Source organism: Rhinolophus ferrumequinum, chromosome 21, assembly GCF_004115265.2.
Source record: "Rhinolophus ferrumequinum isolate MPI-CBG mRhiFer1 chromosome 21, mRhiFer1_v1.p, whole genome shotgun sequence".
NCBI lineage: Eukaryota > Metazoa > Chordata > Mammalia > Chiroptera > Rhinolophidae > Rhinolophus > Rhinolophus ferrumequinum.
The window spans coordinates 164,494-182,756 of record NC_046304.1 but is presented as its reverse complement, the minus strand read 5'-3'; the positions used below and the strand labels follow the sequence as shown (position 1 = coordinate 182,756).

Below are 18,263 nucleotides of genomic sequence, written 5' to 3'. Positions count from 1 at the left end.
CTCAGCAGGCACCAAGCTTCCCCAGGTTAGCACAAGTGTCTCACCTGAACCTCACGTAACAGGGCTGTCTCGCTGTCCAGCCTTTTATCTGTATTCTTCCTGCCTGCCGCCCAGCCGCTAAGCCAATGCACAAACTCACTTCTGATACCAACTTCCCTATCAGAGTAGACGGTTCTACAGGTACCAACCCCAGCTCTGGCTGAACGTAGGACGTGTATGTGTCACAAAATGCCCAGTGGGGATGTTCCTAGCATGTCCCTTACGACTGGGCAGTCTTCGCCACCTGGCCTCGGGTGCTGCAGGGAAGGCAGAGCAAGAAGGATCATCTTTCAACCCACATTTCCTTAACCAGCTAGTCACGTGGACCGACTGAGATACAGGGGGCAGGGAAATGCAGTCTTTCTGCAAGCCCCGGAGAAAAAGGAGGTGGCCTGTGACACACAGCTTTGTCACAGTGGAGGACAGAAGGAACCAGGGAAGGGTGGGCTTGGGGGCTGTAGGCCCTGACTGTTCTTCCAGAAGATGTCACGGGGCCCCACCCTGCTGCGTGCTTCCCAGGAACAGCCGCCATCAACCTCCAAAGTTCCTAACGACTGTGTTTCCTGAAAATAAGACCCAGCCAGACCATCAGCTCCAATGTGTCTTTTGGAGCAAAAATTAATATAAGACCCAGTCTTATTTTAACGTAAGACTGGGTATATAATATAATTAGTATAATATGATATACCAGGTCTTATATTAATTTTTGCTCCAAAAGACACATTGGAGCTGATGGTCTGGCTGGGTCTTATTTTCAGGGAAACACGGTAGTTCTGTTGCTTCGACGGGAAGAGGCAGAGGGAGCTTCCCAGGCGATGAAAGCGTTCTGCACCATCACAGGGGCTTGGCCATGCAGTTATCAAAACTCAGCGAGGGTACACTTAGGATTTATGCATTTCATTGTATGTAAATGTCCCTCAGAAGAAAAAACACCTAAAAACAAACAAACTCTGGTTAAGGGTGGGCATGCGGAGCTCGGCGGAGGCGTCCTGACATCCGCGGTTCATGCTGAAGTGCACTAACGGCAGACGGCTTGGAAGAGCGGCAGAGTCGCGCAGGTGTGACAGCACTGGGGAAGTGGTAAGGGTAGGCTCCGGGTGGTTGGCATATGGGTGTTCACTGTACAATGATTTCAGTTTTTCTCTGCTTATTTTAATGAAGAATAGAAAATTAAACAAAGGTGCTGACAGACTGGGTACCTGCAACCTGAGACTTGCATGTGGACTAGATGGGATGGGGGTTTCCGGGCTGTGACAGGGAAGAAGGCCGCGAGGGGAGGGGAGGGGAGGGGAGGGGAGGGGAGGGGAGGGAGTGGGCAGGGAATTCAGCCGCTGCGATGGACCGAGGCAGAGGAGAAGCATGTGGTGGGGACGTGGGCGCTCGGGTCATTTGCATGTCCTCGAGCACTTCAGGTGAGGGGCAAAGGGGGCTGGGGTTGAAGCGGAGGAAAGGTGTGAATGCGTTTTCTGAGAACGTATGAGGTGTTGGCTAAGGAAATAAGGGGGACTGCTTGGCAGCACTGGGGGAGACCTGGTCACGGGCTGCACCCTCTGACCAGGCCCTGGGCCTCAGCAGATGGCGAGGCTTCCCCAGGGCTGAGGTTGACCAGGCGTAGAAAAAGCAGGGAACTGGGCCCAGGAGCTGACGGTGAATGCAGAGAAGGTGCGTAAATGACTGCTGAGTTGTAAACTGGGCAGGAAGGAAAGGTAACGGCTGGCGGTTAGCACACAAGGGGTTGGTGAGTGGCTGGGAGGACCTGGATGGAATGAAGGACTGTTGGAGTGGGTACCACAGCAAAGGCTGCACGCAGGGCGCGAGTGGTCTGGGGGGAGGATGCTTGGATGCACATTTTGGAGACGCTGTTGTCATTGGTCACAAGAAACAGGCTCTGACCATGCGAGTTGGTGTCTGTTGAGGGGCACAGGTCAAGCTCACTGCAAGGGAGAAGGAAGCAGCCAAGTTGTGGGGCAGACGGCGAGGTCGCCGTGAACAGCCAGAGGAGGAGACAAGGCAGTCAAGGGTTTGGTGGCCTTACAAGGTGTAGTGGGATGCCCGGGCATCAGGGAGCTGGACGGGAAAGGAGGAAATGCTCGTGGGCGCCAAGGAAACAGGCCCCAGCTCTAGGCCCACGGTGATGGCATGTGGCAGCCAGACGGCTGCAGGGGACAGTTTTATAAGGGCCAGAGGTCGAGGGAACTTTCCAGCCGGAGAGGGTTGGCATCACGGATTTTGCTGACAACAGACCATGAGTTCCAGAGCATGCAGTGAGTTGGGGGCAGGGGTTTCAGGGGGCGCCGTGAGCAGCTAAACTTCTGGCGCTGAGAGAGCTGAGATAAACAGCAGAACAGGGTTAGGTCCTGTGGTCTCTTAGAGCAACTTCTGGTTATAGCTGGGGCCGTGTCATGGCTGGGCTGACTAGGGGCCCGGGGCAGGTGCTTTGTGGCTTCCCTTAAATCCTGTGCAGGTTGGAGAGGAGAATGGGCAAGCTGTGTGTTCCATCCCGAGGGTTCACCTGAAGCTACAGGTGGGGGGACCTCGCCTCTGCCCAACCCAGGGTGCGTGTGGGGAGAAGGTAAGGCGGCCCCGCCTTGGGCTGAGGCAGCGACCCCACCACGGCAGCGCCGTGGGACGGGGGTGCAGGGTGTTGGCCACAAGGCTCACCTTCCTCTCCCGCTCAGAGACTTGCTAGAAAGCTGGAATTCCCGCGGCTTCCCTGGGCTAGGGGGTTTTCAGCCCTGTTCCCTGGGCTGTGCAGGTTGGGGCAGGCTGGCTGGGGCCTTTCCATCCAGCTCCTGCTAACAGGATATTCTCTGTGAAAGGAGGCTGCCGGTCACGGAGCACGGCTGGCATGACAAGAGCTTCCACCCGCCAGGCGGTGCTGGCAGGAGCAGCGTGGAACAAGGGCAGGGCCTGGCCCAGCTCAGGGAAGGCTATGGGCCCGGTGGGGGCCGCTCCAACAGGGGAGGTGCTAAAGGGAGAAGAGGCAGCCCCAGGCCTGGGTTCTGTGAAAAGGCGACATTTTTATTTTATGAAAATACTCTCCCCAACCCCAAGGGCACTTCAGTCAAGCCGAGGGATTGGTGGGCGACGCCTGGCATGTGGGCAGCCACGTGGCCTGCACGGCTGCTCAGCATCTTGCTGGACGGCGGAGCGGCCGGTGCCTTCACCCGGGGAGGCCCTGAGATGGGCTGGGCCCCAAGGCAACCTGCGTATCCAGGGGCCCAGTGTCGTAGCCCAGTTTCCTCATGTCCTTGGTCACCACGTTGAAGAGGAGTGTGACAAAGCCCTGGGAGCGGACACGGGTCACTGGGGACAGAAGGCAATGTCAGCTGGGCTGGGCAGAGCCAGAGCCTGGCTACTCTGGGAATCTCTCAGTCTCAGTGTTCTCTCCTGTAAAATGGGGACACTAGTGCCCGGCCTGTACCCCTCACTGCAGCGGGGACAGACGGACATGGCAAACCCTCCGTGTCATGGTAACCAGGCCCATCCGTGTCTGGGAGACGCTCCCACAGCACAGGTGTCTGCACGCCTGGCAGGCCCTGGCGCCCACCCCGTCTGTTTCCAGGGGCCCACCTACTCCCTCCCAGGCTGCAACCTGCCTGTGGGATGGCAGGTAGGGCTGGGGAATCCAGCTTTACCTTCTCGGCCTTCACCCTGAGCCACCACCTTGGGGTCTGTGTACTCAGGCCGCCGTCCCATGAACCAGCTGAGAAGAAAGGACAAGAGCGGGTGAGCGAGGTCCTGGCCTAGGATCCGCCAGACAAACACAAGCCGTGGGCTCTCTCCAGGCTTCAGACACCAGCAGTCCTCCCCAGGGCCAGGCCCTGAGCTCCAGGCCCTACCCCTGAGCAGGGCAGCTCCTTCCAGCAGCAGCCTCGCCTCCGACACACCCACTGAGCCTGAAACAAACATGATACACTATCCCCGCCTGGGTGGGTCAGGCTTCATCCCAGAACCACCTCTCGGGCTGCTTCGGGGATCACTGGGGCAGTGCAGGCTCTGGGTGGCCTCGGGACCACCCAGGTGGAAGCAGCAAGGTGCATGAGCCGCAGAGATTCCTGCGTCCTGGCACAGCCCGGCTTCTGCAGCTGGGAGTGCCACAAGCACCCTCCTGGAAAAGCAGCTGACCTGCAGGAGGGTGGGTGGGTCTCCCCCTGGCCCAGCTCACTCTGACGTGCCAGGCCCCCTTCCCGGAGGGCATCAGCACCTGCCCGTTTGCCGGCCCCGGCTGCTGGACAAAACACCCAGTGTGTCTGCAAGCTGCATGGAGACACAGTGAGGGGCTCCTGGACTCCCAGCCCTGAGGAAGGGGACAGGGAGGGCACGGGGAGCCCAGGTTCCAGCCGGGGCTGGATGGGGAGTCACCGCCTATGCTCCACCCCATCTGAGGAGTGGGGCTTTAACAGCACACACCTCACAGGTTGCTGTGATGACTGAGGCAGGGGAGCAGCCCCCACCAGCCCGCACACCCCAAGTGTGAATACACACAGTGACCACAGCCACTGCATCTCTCTCCGAGGCCGGCGAGCGCTGTTTGCTTGTGGACCAGGGTGGAAGCGGCAGCCTATTCCGAGGACAGTGTTCCAGGCAAGGGCCCGAGGCAGGGAGGGCCCAGCAGGCAGGGAGAGGCGAGCAGCAGAGAGGGCCTGAGGTCAGTGGGGTCAGAGGACACGGCCTGGAAGCCTTCTAGTTGAACTTAATCCTAAAGCAGGGACGGGCCGGAGGAGTTCCTCAAGTTGTTTTAGCAAAACCTGTTTTGTTGTTATGTGAAGACCAGATTGCAGGTGCTGCCACAGGCTGAGTAACGTCCCCGAAGGGAGCAGGTCCTAGGTTCTGGGACCGGTGACTGACCTTATTTGGAAAATGTGATTAAGGTGAAGAAGATGACCCTGGGTTATCCAGGTGGGGCCCACATGCCATCCCGAGTGTGATTCGGCACCCACAGGGGAGGCCTGTGACCACAGACAGCGATGGAGTGATGCGGCCCTGTGCCAAGGCAGGCCACGGCCAGCAGCAGCTGGACCAGGCGGGGACGGGGTCTTCCCCAGAGCATGCGGGAGGCGTGCAGCCCTATGACCGCCTTGTTATCACCCAGCTATGCTGACTTCGGGCTTTGGCCTTCAGAACTGTCATAAAATAAATTTCTATTGTTTTAAGCCATCAGTTTTGTGGTAATTTGGTACAGCAGCCACAGGAAACTAACACAGGCGAGAGTGGAAATGGGCAGGCCAATGAGGCTGAGGAGAACTGGGGAGGCAGTGGGAGAGCAGAGAAGGATGCCTGGGATGGAGGGAGGGAAGCAGGGAGGGGCTGCGGTGACCCCAGGTCTCTGACCTGACGAGCAAAGGGGGCCCCCGGAGCCAGTTACTCAGCGGCCTCCACGGACCCCTTGTCTGGGAAAAGTTTGTTGCTCAGACTGCCTTCACTAACAGACCTTTCCCCAGTGTCTGGAATCCAGGCACGTATGGCCGTACCCAGTGGAGAGCCCCTGCAAAGGCAGGAGACCACCCCTGCACTGAGGCACGGCAAGGACCTCGACTGCTTTGCAAGCTGTCAGGTCTAATTTCTTCAGCAACAGAACTCTTTCCTCAGGGAGAACTCTTCCCTCGGAGCCGTGGGATGTTCAGCACAAATAGCCCAGTCGGGGTGGCGTGTGGACTGCCAGCCCTTGACTTCCCCTGTGCCCACTGACGGGCACTGCCCCCGCCCCCGACAGCCCCGTGGGGTGGGTGTTGTCACCTGCAGCTTCCACTGGCCCAGGGCATCTGGCTGATAAACCCCTTCCCGTCAGGGTGGCCTCCCAGCGGCCTGTAGAGCAGCGGGCACTCAGATTCTCCCCTCCCCGGGCCTCCGTGAGGCTTCCTTTGTTCAGGCCCAACACTGTCCCTATGCCCAGGTCACCCCGACATGGGTCAGGCCGGCAGGGCACTGCTTGCCAGCTCACCCTGGAACCTCTTGTCCCCCTTGTCCTGGCTGTGAACAGGGTGCAGGGCCCATTGCTGGCTGACCTGCTGGAGAGAAGCGGTGGCCTGGAGCTGAGCTGGTGGAGGCTTCTGTCCCCAACCCCCGTCAGTCAGCCAGGGCCCACCTGTACTCCTGCTGACTCAGTCCCCCCTTTCATCTGGCCACACACTCCCTGTCAGCCGGTGTCCTGGTCCCCCTGCTCCCTGCTAGCTCCCCCTACCCCATGTCCCCCCTTGCTCCCCACCTATAAGCCACGCCCACCTCCTGGCTGCTCCTAACAGGATAAGCTCATGCTCTTCCGGCCTTGCACGTGCTGTGCCCTGTGCCTGGAATGTTCCTCTCCCAAATCGCCCATGCTGGTCCCTTACCTCGGCTCTAGGCTGCTCAGATGTCATCTCCACTGCATTTAGCAATTGACGGAAGTTACATACTATGATTATTACTACTGTTTTAAGTTGTTTGGCTCTTACTGCTGTATCCTCTCATATGTTACCATTTTAATGTCACACAATGTCATGAGCATTTTCCCGTCTGACGAGTGTTTCCTGCGTTCCGTCTGACACACACACTTTTAGGGCCCAGAGTAAAACTGCACAGCCCGACGCTCCTGGGACCATGGGTAGAGGGAGCCCAGTGACCCGTCAGCAACCCATCTGTCCCCAAAGATGGCGCAGCTTGAGGGTCTGGCGCGGTCGGCTGGCACCAGGAGGGTGAATGTGACATCTCTCCCTCCTCTCCAACTACCCAGGTCAGAAGGAGGGGTTGGGGTGATGTGCAGAAAACTCACCTTGTGAACTTCTGCAGCGTAGATGCAGACTCTGGGACAAACATGGGAATGGTCCTTTTGTGCCTGAAACAAATGTTTTCACAGACAGATATGCGGAGTAACAGAAGTGACAGAACTCCCCACTCTCCAGCAAGCAGTGGCGGGAGAGCTCACAGAGCAGGTGGTGCCCAGTCGGAGCCCCGCGCCTGGGCGGGGCTACGCGCCGGGGGGCGTGTGGGCGCAGCAGACCAGGCCCATTGTCCAGTCCTGTGAGACTTCTGTTTCTTTGACGGGGTCAGGACGATGCTGAGGGTTATAAACCTCAAACCTGAGGTCCGGGCTCCCAGTGTGCTCCTCAGAGGGCCCGTGTCGTCCTCCACATGTCCACATGCTCTGTCATCCTCAAGGCCCAGCTTGGATGCCCTTCCTCCAGGAAGCCCACGACAAATCCCTGGCCCTTACCCCTGCTGTGGTCACCCGCTCCAGTCCAGTCTCCCCTCAGAGCCCGGGGTCCTACCTACCCCTCCCCTCACCCCACCCCACCCCATCCTCCCCTCCCCACTCCCGCCCCTGGCATCTTGCCTTTTCTGTTTCTTTCCTTTTTTTTTTCCTTTCTTCCAACCCCCCATCCCCCAACTCCGGTTCAAGCCGGCGTTTCTCAGTCTAGGACACAGTTCCCTGGCCCATGAGCCTTGAGCTCCCCCCAAGCCTGGCTGAGGCAGTCCGTCGCCAGGGCGTCAGTTGGCCACTCACAGCAGCTCACAGCAGCTTTTGGCGGCTACCGGCCACTCACGCTGGCCACCGGCTGCTCCTGGCAGCACACGGCAGCCCACGCCAACCTCCGGCTGCTCACGGCAGCCCAGCTCCAGGGAGAGCTGTTATACACAACCTTAGCTGTAGAGGGCGCAGCTCACTGGTCCATGTGGGAATCGAACCAGTGACCTCAGCGTTAGCACGGCGCTCCAACCTGGGCCACTGGGCCGGCCCTGCATTTTCTGTTTCAACAATACTCAGAGCATTCAGTCCACTGCTGCTCCTGCTTCTCCCTCTGCCTTCTCTCAAAGGATTCCCATCCTTTAAAGGCCAGCTGACCCAGGCCCTCCTCTGTGCCCCAGAACACCATGTCTGCACCCTGTCAACCATGCTTAACAAAGAGCTGTGTCTCTCCATCTGTGTCCACTATTCTGGGGACTTTTGGGGGCAGGGCCCACAGAGTCAAAGATGTGCCTGACACATCTGTGTCCTCTGATGCCAGCAAAGCCGGGCCCAGAAGAGGCATTGGTGAGGACGTGCAGGACATCGAGGGAGGGAAGAGATGAAGGAATGAGTGTCTGAACTCAGAGCCTACCTGCCCGGGACTCTGCAGCGGACGCCCCGCTCAGGATGCCCCCAAGTTCCCCGTGGGCCCTCTGGCACTGCACCCCTCCCCACCCCACCTGGTGTTTGGGTGGCAGCACGAACCTCACCCACGTGGTCTCCTACCCAAGCCAAGCTGCCCGGGCCCCTGGGGACCCCAGCACGTTCCTGGCCTAGAGGTGAAGTGTCGTCAGGAAAAGCCCTGCTGAGGATGCCCAGACCCCTATGCCAGCGTGGCCCAGGGAGCAGGTCAGTGAGGACCTTACCTGCCAGGTGAGAAAGGCACATGCACTGCCCCATAGCCTCGGACCACGTCGTTCCCAAACACGTCCGGCCCGTACACACTAAGCACGATCTGTGGCCCTGGGGAAGGAGAGGTAGGAGTCAGCATGCGGGAAAGTCAGGGCAGGGAATGGAGGAGGGGGCTCAAAGCCCTAGGGGCAGGGGCTTGACAGAGGGCAGGTGGGGACCTCGGAGCCCCTCTGTACGAGGGCTTCCGCCCAGAATCCAGGGAGCTGGGGGAGGGGGAAGCTGGGGGAGAGCCAGAACCTGCTGGCCAGGCCCTGTGCTCGGCCGGGATGTCTGGCGGTCACAGAGCCAGGATGCTGCACCAATTCTGTCACTGGACAAACACAGGCAGGAGTCAGGCTCCACAGGCTCTAATCAAGGTATAGGACCCAGCTGTGAGCCGTGCCAAGGGCCTGCTCTGGGAGCTCCCTTTCTGATGGAAGCAGCCAGACTCAAGTGCCTAACACATGGCTCCCGGGCCACAGGGCTGCTTTGGGGTGTCTGTGGGAGAAAGCAAAGGCCGTCCAAGCGCCTTCCTTTAAGCTAGTAACAATTACACCTGTTCCCTGCTCCCATCGAGGCATCTCAGTACACTTGTCACCTGGACGCAGGGGAAGGCTCATCGGCCCAGGTGACGGATGAAGCGGTGAGGCCCCGGGAGGGCTGCAGCCACGAGCACTGGCCTCACGTCTCCGTTCCTCAGTTTCTCCATCTCTAAGTCACTTGGAATACGGCCTGACGCAGAGTCGGTGCTCAGTAAGTGTTAGGGAGACGTCTGGATTTTATGAAACCACTTGTTTTAAGGTTTTACTGCCAAAGAATGCATCCCAAACAAATGGGTACTTTGGTTCTACCCATTTTTTGAACTTTATATAAATGGAATGACACAGTACATGTATTTTTGTATCCAGCTACTCTAATTCAACGTTTGTGAGATTAATTCAAATTGTTTCACATACGGGGTTTGCCTGTTTCAGTGCTGGACATCAGACCTGTGGAGAGGCCACAGGAACATGGCTGATGGACACCTGCGCTGTTTCTCCTTTGGGGCTTTCACAGGTGGGGAGGCCGGGGGCACGTTGCTGCTCTTGTACAAGCTCTTGCCACACACGTGCCCATGTCTGTTGGGCACACATCCAAGGAGGGAACTGCTCCAGGCACACACACGTTCAGTCTTCAAAGGTAATGCCGAGCTGTGTACCAAAGGGGCGGCAGCCGCCTGGCTGCCCCAGTGTTCCTGAGTCCTCACCAAAGCTCGCTGTCTCAGTGTAACCTCAGTCATGCTGGGGACTAGGGCGGCTCACTCTAGGTTTCATCTGCGTTTTCCTTGATTATAATTGTTCTTACTATTATAAAATCAAGTTGAGACCTTGTCCTGTTTCTTGGTCACTTAGAAGTCCTCTCTTTTGAAGTGGCTGCTCAAGTCTCTTGCCCCTTTTTCTACAGGATGGTCTTTCTCATGGATTTGTAGTGTGTGTCAATTTTGTGGCCTGTCTTTTCACTCTTAGTATTTTCTGATAAATAGCCCTTAATTTTAACATAGTCAAATCTATGAATCTTCACCCTTAAGAAGTCTTCCCTTATGCTGCTATGGCTCTAGTCTCCCATGCTGTCCTCCTGAAACTTGATCAGTTGGCTTTTATACGCCTATTTGGAACTGACTGTGTATGGTTGACATGAGCACTTTGATATTGTTCCCCTGTGCGTCTCCAATTGTCCCAGCACCATTTATCAAAAAGGCCCTCTTTCCTCTGCTGCTTGGCAGTGTCCCGTTCCTGTCATGTCCCCAACTGTCTACACACGCTTAGGTCTGAGCCTCATGGATCAGTTCGTTTGTCCTGGTGCCAAAACGACACTCTTAGTTATTGTGCTTTATGATTAGGCTTGCTATCTGGCAGAACAAGTTATATTTTGGTATTTATAAGAATTTATTTTTAAAATACCATTTTCTATTTACCTTTTATACATAATGCATATTCTATTTACTCTTATATAGAAAGCAACTGATTTTTGTATATGAACCTTATATCCAGCATTCATGCCAATGTATTAATTCTAATACTTTATCTGTAGGTTATTTTGGAAAATGCTACATAATCGTGTCACCTATGAACAGTGAGTTTTGTTCTTCCTTTCTAATTTTTATACATTTATTTGTACAATGTTGGTGGTGATAACAAGCATCTTGATCTCAGAGGGAAATCTTCTGACAGTTCACTAAAAGAAAGTGGTTTGCTCCAAGTGTTTTGTAGATAGACTTTATCAAATTAAGGAAGTTTCCTTCTAGTCCTAGTTTGCTAAATATTTATCATGAATGGATGCTGATGTTTTTAAAAAGAATTTGCTAAAATATAGCTAACATACAATATTCTACGAGGTCTGACAATTAAGTTCGCGAACTCGTTGCAGTGATGTTGCAAACCTTTTGTGATATCAAAGGGATTATTTATGATGAATTTGAACCAACTGGACAAACAGTAATCAAGTTTACTATTTGGAAGTGCTGAAAAGGCTGCGTGAAAAAGTTAGACGACCTGAACTTTTCACCAACAATTCATGGCTCTTGCATCACGACAATGTACCAGCTCACATGGCACTGTCTGTGAGGGAGTTTTTAGCCAGTCAACAAATGACTGTATTGGAACACCCTCCATACTCACCTGATCTGGCCCCCAGTGACTTCTGTTTTTACCCGAAGATAAAGGAAATATTGAAAGGAAGACATTTTGATGACATTCAGGACATCAAGTGTAATATGATGACAGCTCTGATGGCCATTCCAGAAAAAGAGTTCCAAAATTGCTTTGAAGGGTGGGCGTTGGTGCATAGTTTCCCAAGGGGAGGACTTCGAAGGTGACGGTAGTGATATTTAGCAATGAGGCATGTAGCACTTTTTTTAGGATGAGTTCTCAAACTTAATTGTCAGACTTCGTATTAGTTTCAGGTGTACACCAGTTATTCAACATTTATATACCTGAAGAAGAGATCACCATAAGTGCAGCAGCCATCTGACACCGTACCACACTATCACAATATTATTGACCATATTACTTATGCTGTACATTACATCCCCATGACTTATTTGTTTTATACCTAAAAATTTGAACCTCTTATTCCCCCTTCACCTTTTTTCCCTTTCTAATTTCTCAATTATAGTTGACATTCAATATTATTTTGTATTAATTTCAAGTGCACAGCATATGGTTAGACATCTGTATAATTTATGAAGTGATCCCCCTGACTAGTCTAGTACCCACCTGGCACTATACGTAGTTATTACCATTTTATTGACTATATTCCCTGTTTTACTTTACATCCCCATGACTATTTTGTAACTATCATTTTGTATTTTTAAATCCCTTCACCTTTTCACCCTGTCCCCAACCCATCCCATCTGTTGTCCCAATAAATCTAGTACCCATCTGACACCATGCATAGTTATATTATTATTGACAATATTCCTTAGGAATATTATGAATACTCCTTATGAGTAGTCATGGGGAATTTCTGAAATAAACACTACTTGCTCATGATGTATTACCATTTTTTTGCATCCTCCTTGATTCAGTTCGCAAATATTCTGGGAGTTCTGCAATCGTGTTCAGGGTCTGGGATGGTCAGCAGCTGCGCTGCAATCTCTACTTGTCCCTCACTCCCATGGCATAGCTGTTTGCGGTCTGAGCCCAAGTTGCGAGGATTTACCTAAGGGCCTCCAACCAACCCCTTGCAGAGTTCTGAACACCAATTCCTGTGCTGAGCCCAGAGAGGCCAACAAAAGTCCTGACCCTCCTCTCAGTCACCTCTGTTGAATTGGTTTCTCTGGATTGTTTTCTTTCCTGGATGCTGGCCTGGTAAATTACTGCTTTGCTTGTTCTCTGATACCCTCAAGGAGCTGTTTTTGTTTTAACCTTTTAATATTTGCCTCTCCTAGATGTTCTCAGCAGAAGGAAGCTGGTTATTATCTAGTGGCCCATTCCAGGAGGCCTGTGGAAGTTTCTTACTCATGGAGCATGACAGTAGCATGGCAGTCCCTGCCCAGGAAGACAGCCAGATCCCGCCTGCTCCAGACCCTGTGCACCCAGGAAGCCTGGGCCTGACCACGTGCAGCAGAAAGGCCAGGACTGTGAAACTGGATGATCCTGAAATCAAATCCATGCTCAGCTAGTAGGTGTAAAGCTGAAGGCAAGTGATGCCTTTTTTTTTCAGTCTTAGTTTCCCAATATGGAAAAAGAAACGGAAAGACATCTCCACCAGACAGGATTAAGGAGCTTGGACAAGCCCACATAGGAAGAGTATTCATGGCCCTTATGGAGCTAATCCCAGGCTAATACAGGCTAATACAGTAGGTGCTTATTAAGTCAGTGTGAAGAATAACTACCAGACATGGTAGAAAGTAAATACTGCAAGCAAGGAAAGCTTTGGGAAGGAGGTCAGAGGTAGGACGTGGGACGGACATCCTGGGCAGGGGATGGCATGAGCCACAGTTCAGAAGAGGGATGGGTGTCAAGGATTTGCACAGGACGACCAGGTGGTTGGGGTTTGGCACAACATGTGATGAAAAGTTGAGAGACATCAGGATCAGCTCTCCAGATCTGCAGCCCTGGACACCAGGCTCTGCCCTTCACAGGCACGGGGCTGTCCAAGGCTTCAGGCTGGGGCCTCACCTCATCCACTCTTGACTCCCAAAAGGTTAACTGCACAGCATGGAGATGAACTGGGGTAGGAGGAGCAAGTGGAGGGAAATGGCCAGGTGGCGAGAGCACATTACAAGGCTGGTGCAAGGGCCCAGGTGATGGGCAATGAAGACGTGAGTGCAGCCGGTGCTGGGCAGGACGAGGCCGAGACCGACCTGGGGTGCCCGCTCCCCCATCCCTGTAGGGTCCCTGCAGACTCACAGCCATAAGGGTTGGTGCTTTTAAAGGTGACATCGATGGGGAAGTTCCACACCAGCGCTTGCCGCACATCTTGGCTCTTGGATGTGATCTGTGAGATCCCCTCCTCCAGACCCTGTGAGGGCAATGACACGGACAGGTAGTGCCCAAACTCCAGGGTGCCATGCTGTCCCCTTACCCGGGCATGCAGTTAAGAGGACCGTTTTCTTCACCACCTTCTCCCAAACAAAGGGAACTAAGAGATACCGGAGCAGCTCTTAGGTCTTTTAATGTTTTACTTTGTTAGAGATTGGCACCTTCAAGAGCCAGCCTCTACCAGCTTATGGGGCCTCGTCTCCTCTCGCCTCACTGAAGGAATGGGCTCCCCCACTTCTTACTCTCTCCTACGGCACCAGGTTTTCCGATCCTTGCCATCGGCATGTGTGTGTATGTTATTTTCTCTACTACGCAGTACTACTCTCTGGGCTCTACTTCTTCCTCCCCGCATCAACCCAGGCTTGCTCCCCTTTAGAGCAAAGCTCCTTGAAAGAGCTGTCAATACTCACCGGCTCCAGCTCCTTCTTTTCCTTCCATGAACCCGCTCCAAGCTAAGTACTGGCCCCCACCCTACCCCAGCATTTCCGTAGGTGACACCAGTGGCCTCGGCACTGCCGTGTCTATGCTCCCGTCTCCACCCGCATTTTCCTTGGCCCCCAGCAGCATCTCCCACAGTGGACCACTTCCTGAAATCCCTCTTCCACCCGGTTTTGGGGGGACCGCACATCTTTGGGTCTTTCCTCCTCCCGGCGGCTCCCGCTCTGTAGCTCTCGCACATTCTCCTTCAGGCAGAAGCATCTGAAGCTGTCTTTGGATGCTTTGCTGTCTGCACTTGGGATCTCATTGGTCCCCGGGCTTTCAATGTGGTCTGTGTTGACAATTCCCAAACGTGTACCTCCAGCCTGTTCCCCACTCTGAACTCCAGAGCAGCAGTGCCAACTCCGTGTCTTCACCTGGCTGTCTAGTAGGGACCTCGACCTTAACACGTGCCAGGCCAAGCTCTGGGGAGTTCGCCCAAATCCGCTCTGTCCACAATCTTCTCACTACACAGCAACTCTCCTTCCAGGTGCTCAGCTAAAAAGCCTGGCATTAAATTCTTACTTCCACTTTCTCTCAGTCCCCACATTTGTCCAACAGGAAAATCTGCTGGCTCCATCTCAAAATATACTTGAAATTCAGCCAGCTCTCACCATCCTACTGCTGTACCTTGTCCCATCTGTTTAATGTAACAGTCGATGGTCTCCCTGCTTTGATCCTGCTCCCCCGCAGTCTACTCTGAATAAAGAAGCCAGAGGGATCTTTTAAAAACACAAGTCAGATTACCTCTTCTCTCTGTTCAGAACTCTCTGAGGGAGTCCCATCCTGCCCCTGGGAAAGGTCAGGACCCTGACTCTGACCTACCACGCCGTCTGAGACCTGCCTGTCTGTGACCTCCCTGCTTCATCCCCAACCACTCTCCTTGCTCACTCTGTACACTGGCCACACTGGCCTCCTCGCTGTTCCTCAGACGTGCCAGGCACTCTCCTGCCTCAGGGCCCTTGCACTCTCTGCTCCTTCGACCTGACAAATTCTTTCCCCAGATTTCCACATGGCTTATTCCGGCCTTTCCTTCAGGTCTTGACTCAAAAGCTACCTTCTCAGCAAGGCCTTACCTGGCCACCTACCCATTATACCTTCCCTTCCTGACTACTTTCTCCTCAGCACTTACTACTAGCTAACATACTGGAATGTGTCTGTCTTCCCCCAACAAGAACGTGCACTCCAGGAAGATAGAGACTTTTGTCTGACTTTGTTCCCCACTGGATCCCCGGCACCCAGAAGACTTTTAATAATTATTCAGTCAAATGGGTGTACAGAAAATAAGAACCGTCATCTCACTTGCACGATGAGGAAACAGAGAGGTTGAATGAGTTGGGTCTCTATTTCCTCAACTGCTGTGAGGATTAAATGAGAGCTCTGCAAACCATAAAATGTGATGCAGGCCGAAGCTGCCACCACAGTCCTGCTCCTGGTGGAGACAGAGTGTTCCTTGGGACGTCTGAAAAGGAGAGCTCCGGAGTCCTCCCCACAAGCTGAGGAGAAGCCAAACAACGAAGGGACTGGCCCACAGTGTCTATTGGCTCAGCCGCTTCCAGGCTGGCTCTCTGGGGCCCGCCCGCACTGCCCATGCATTTCTGTTTGCTGCCATGCGCACGAGGGCTCGTGAGTGAGCACAGCCTCAGATCACGGATCAGTGAGCCCAGTAATGTTTGTGTTTTCCACTCCAGCTTTACCAGGAACCAACTCATGGATGGGTCCCCCCCTGAACTGGGTGGGTTCTAAACTGGGAAGAGAAGGGGTACGACTGACACCTTCAGAAACGCCAACAGTCATGAAGGCTGTAAAGGAGGCCTAAGGCCCAGCTTACCGCTGTGGGGGCCCAGTCCTGGCCATACACAAAGCAGTACTTGCAGTAGAGATCATCGTACTCAGGGAACTGTGGAAACAAGCACACACAGGGTCTGTTTATGGGAACTCGTGTGAGGCCAACATGTTAGCTAGGCAGGTGTAGCCAACAGTCATTCTGAACGTGAGACCCCTGGGCTGGGATCTAAGTGACAACCAGGAATGTGGACATGGAATTGAGCACTGGGGCTCGACATGTGGGAGTTCCACGGGTCCCGAACTGTTACCGCCCCTGGGCCTCAGCTCAGCCTCCGCCTTTTGTCTGACATGCCCTTCCCATTCCTTCCTCTGGCAAACTCCTACTCATCCTTCAAAACTTACCCTTCAGGGAGCCTGCCCTAACTTCTAGGCTGTCTGAAGGGCCACCTCCCAGCTCCTTCAGTCCCTGGTGCTTCCCTCCAGCAAAGCACTTGCCTGTGTTTATTCCTGTCAACCCCATGAAGCTGTGAGCAAGGAACAAGTCTGATGCCTTTCTGTGTCCCCAGCACCTGACACAGAGGAGGTCTAAGGGAATGGTGCTGAAGTGAAAGGTCTGACAATCCAGGGGGCTATCAGCGCAGGGAGCATAGGCCTGAAGAGTGGGAGGGGCCGGGAGCTCTGAGAGGGGGAGGCAGAGTGGGAGCGGGCTGGGTGCTGAGAATGCTACACCTGACCCAGTCCAGCTGAGAGCCCCAAGTGAGACAGAAGAGGGGACGATGGTCTTGGGCACTAGGCCAAGGGGCAGGAGGACAGGGTGGGAATATGGAGGAGCATCCCTGACGAAACAGGAAGGCAGTAAGACACCTACTAACACTCAGGCCCTGGCAGAGCTTTATCTAAACCATCTCCATTAATCCTCACAATGATAAAATAATAAACACCATCTCCAACAGCCTGGAAGGGCAGTGGAGCAAAGCTTTGGTGTCAGAAAGACCTGGATTCAAGTTTCCAGCTTTGCCACTTCCTTTGGGCAAGTTTTTCCATCTGTAAAATGGGGAAGTAAAATGAAGTAAGATCTACTTCACAGGGTTGTGAGAACTGAATGAGCAATGCTGAGCTTCGAGTATGGCACACAATGAATACGTACTTAGTAAACTTTATACACCACACACACACACACACAGACACACACACACACACACAAATGGTTCTTATAAAATGTAGGAGGATGGATAATGGCGAGTAGCATCCCCTGGCGTCCGACAGGCACACCCTCCCTGGGTCATTCCAGGCCACCGCCATCGTTGGATCAATTAACTTAATCATCTCCATTCCCAGCCAAGTTCAAGGGTCTGAGTGTTCAGAGTGCGGGGCACTCGCAGGGCACCGGACACGGGGCAGATGCCTCGAGCTCCGTTACGAGAGGACAAGGCCCAGTGTGCTGGCCGCGCCTCCGCTCCTCCGGCGAAACCCGCGCGAGGCTCGCTGTGACTCAACAGAAGGCGCACGCACGATCGTCGCGCGGGGCCGCAGGCTCGGCCGGGCGCGAGCTCGGTCCCAGCTCCGCCTCTGCGGGCACATCAGGGTGGAGGGCTCCCAGCAACCTCGCGCCAAGACTCTCAAATGCTGGCTCCCTTTCCCCGCAGAACCGAGGCATGACACGCCTCTTTGGGGCCACACAGCGGCCCAGGAGGTTGCGGGGCGGGTCCCCAGGGGAGCGTGGGGGTGGGACCGCGGCGGGGTCCACGGCCGCTCACCTGGGCGCTCTCCACCTGCCCGTTGACCATGAGTAGGAAGACGCTGGGGCCCGCGGCCGCCATGGCAGGGGGCGCACGGAAACCACCCGGGTTCCGCGCGCGATTGCCCACAGGCGCCGGGGTTGCCCTGGAAACAGATGGCGTGGCGGGCAGAACACGTTTCTTGAAAGCCCGACCTTCGAGAAGGCGAGCGTACGTGGGCGGCGGTGCGCAGGCGCAGTCCGCGGCCCCTCCCTCCTCCGGGAATGCTGGGAGAGTCCACGCGAGGCAGGGGCGGGAGTGGGGGCCGGGATGCGGAAGCCAGCCCGGCGCCCAATCCCGTCACAGCCGCGGCCCTGCCCCGCCCGAGCGGGCCTCGGCAGCGCTCGGCCGGGAGGCGGCGCTGCGGCTTCATCTCGGGGCGACGGGGCGGGGCCGCGGAGGGAGGGGCGGGGCCGCGGAGGGAGGGGCGGGGCCGCGGAGGGAGGGGCGGGGCCGCGGAGGGAGGGGCGGGGCCGCGGGGTCTGGGGGGCCGGCTGGACCGGGCGCTCCGCGTCGGGTCGGGGGGACGCTCCCGCGGGGCTTTTAAGGCCGTCGTCTCCAAAACGTTTATTAAACAAAGATGGAGGAACCTCAGAGGATACTTGGAAACGAGTCACCGCTCCTCAGTGTGAAGGGGGAAACTGAGGCCCACGGGGTGAGCCAGAACCCACGGCTCTGTCAGGACATTGTTCAAATGACAGTTACTCCGCAGCTGCCCCGAGTGGGTCGCAGCTACTGTTAACACATTGATCCGGTTGCTCTTAGCTCTCATGGTTTGCA

The 18,263-nt window shown here is 55.0% G+C and overlaps 1 protein-coding gene across 1 annotated transcript; it reads right to left on the bottom strand.

Moving 5' to 3' along the window:
* Positions 1–3,039: 3,039 nt before the first annotated feature.
* B9D1 (B9 domain containing 1) lies at positions 3,040–17,699 on the bottom strand. Its single transcript, XM_033091569.1, has 7 exons — positions 17,463–17,699; positions 15,749–15,817; positions 13,309–13,420; positions 8,392–8,488; positions 6,791–6,853; positions 3,678–3,745; positions 3,040–3,345 (listed from the first exon to the last, which is right to left on the bottom strand). The coding sequence occupies exons 1-7, from the start codon at positions 17,523–17,525 to the stop codon at positions 3,203–3,205; spliced, it is 615 nt and encodes a 204-aa protein (XP_032947460.1). The 5' UTR covers positions 17,526–17,699; the 3' UTR covers positions 3,040–3,202.
* Positions 17,700–18,263: the final 564 nt, after the last annotated feature.

Excerpts from the sequence above, each read along its gene's own strand:
- B9D1 (XM_033091569.1), bottom strand. The coding sequence starts at position 17,525 with ATGGCGGCCGCGGGCCCCAGCGTCTTCCTACTCATGGTCAACGGGCAG. Across the intron at positions 13,421-15,748 it reads AGGACTGGGCCCCCACAGCG|GGTCTGGAGGAGGGGATCTC; the intron begins GTAAGCTGGGCC and ends TTGCCCTCACAG. Across the intron at positions 3,346-3,677 it reads TCAGGGTGAAGGCCGAGAAG|TGACCCGTGTCCGCTCCCAG; the intron begins GTAAAGCTGGAT and ends TTCTGTCCCCAG.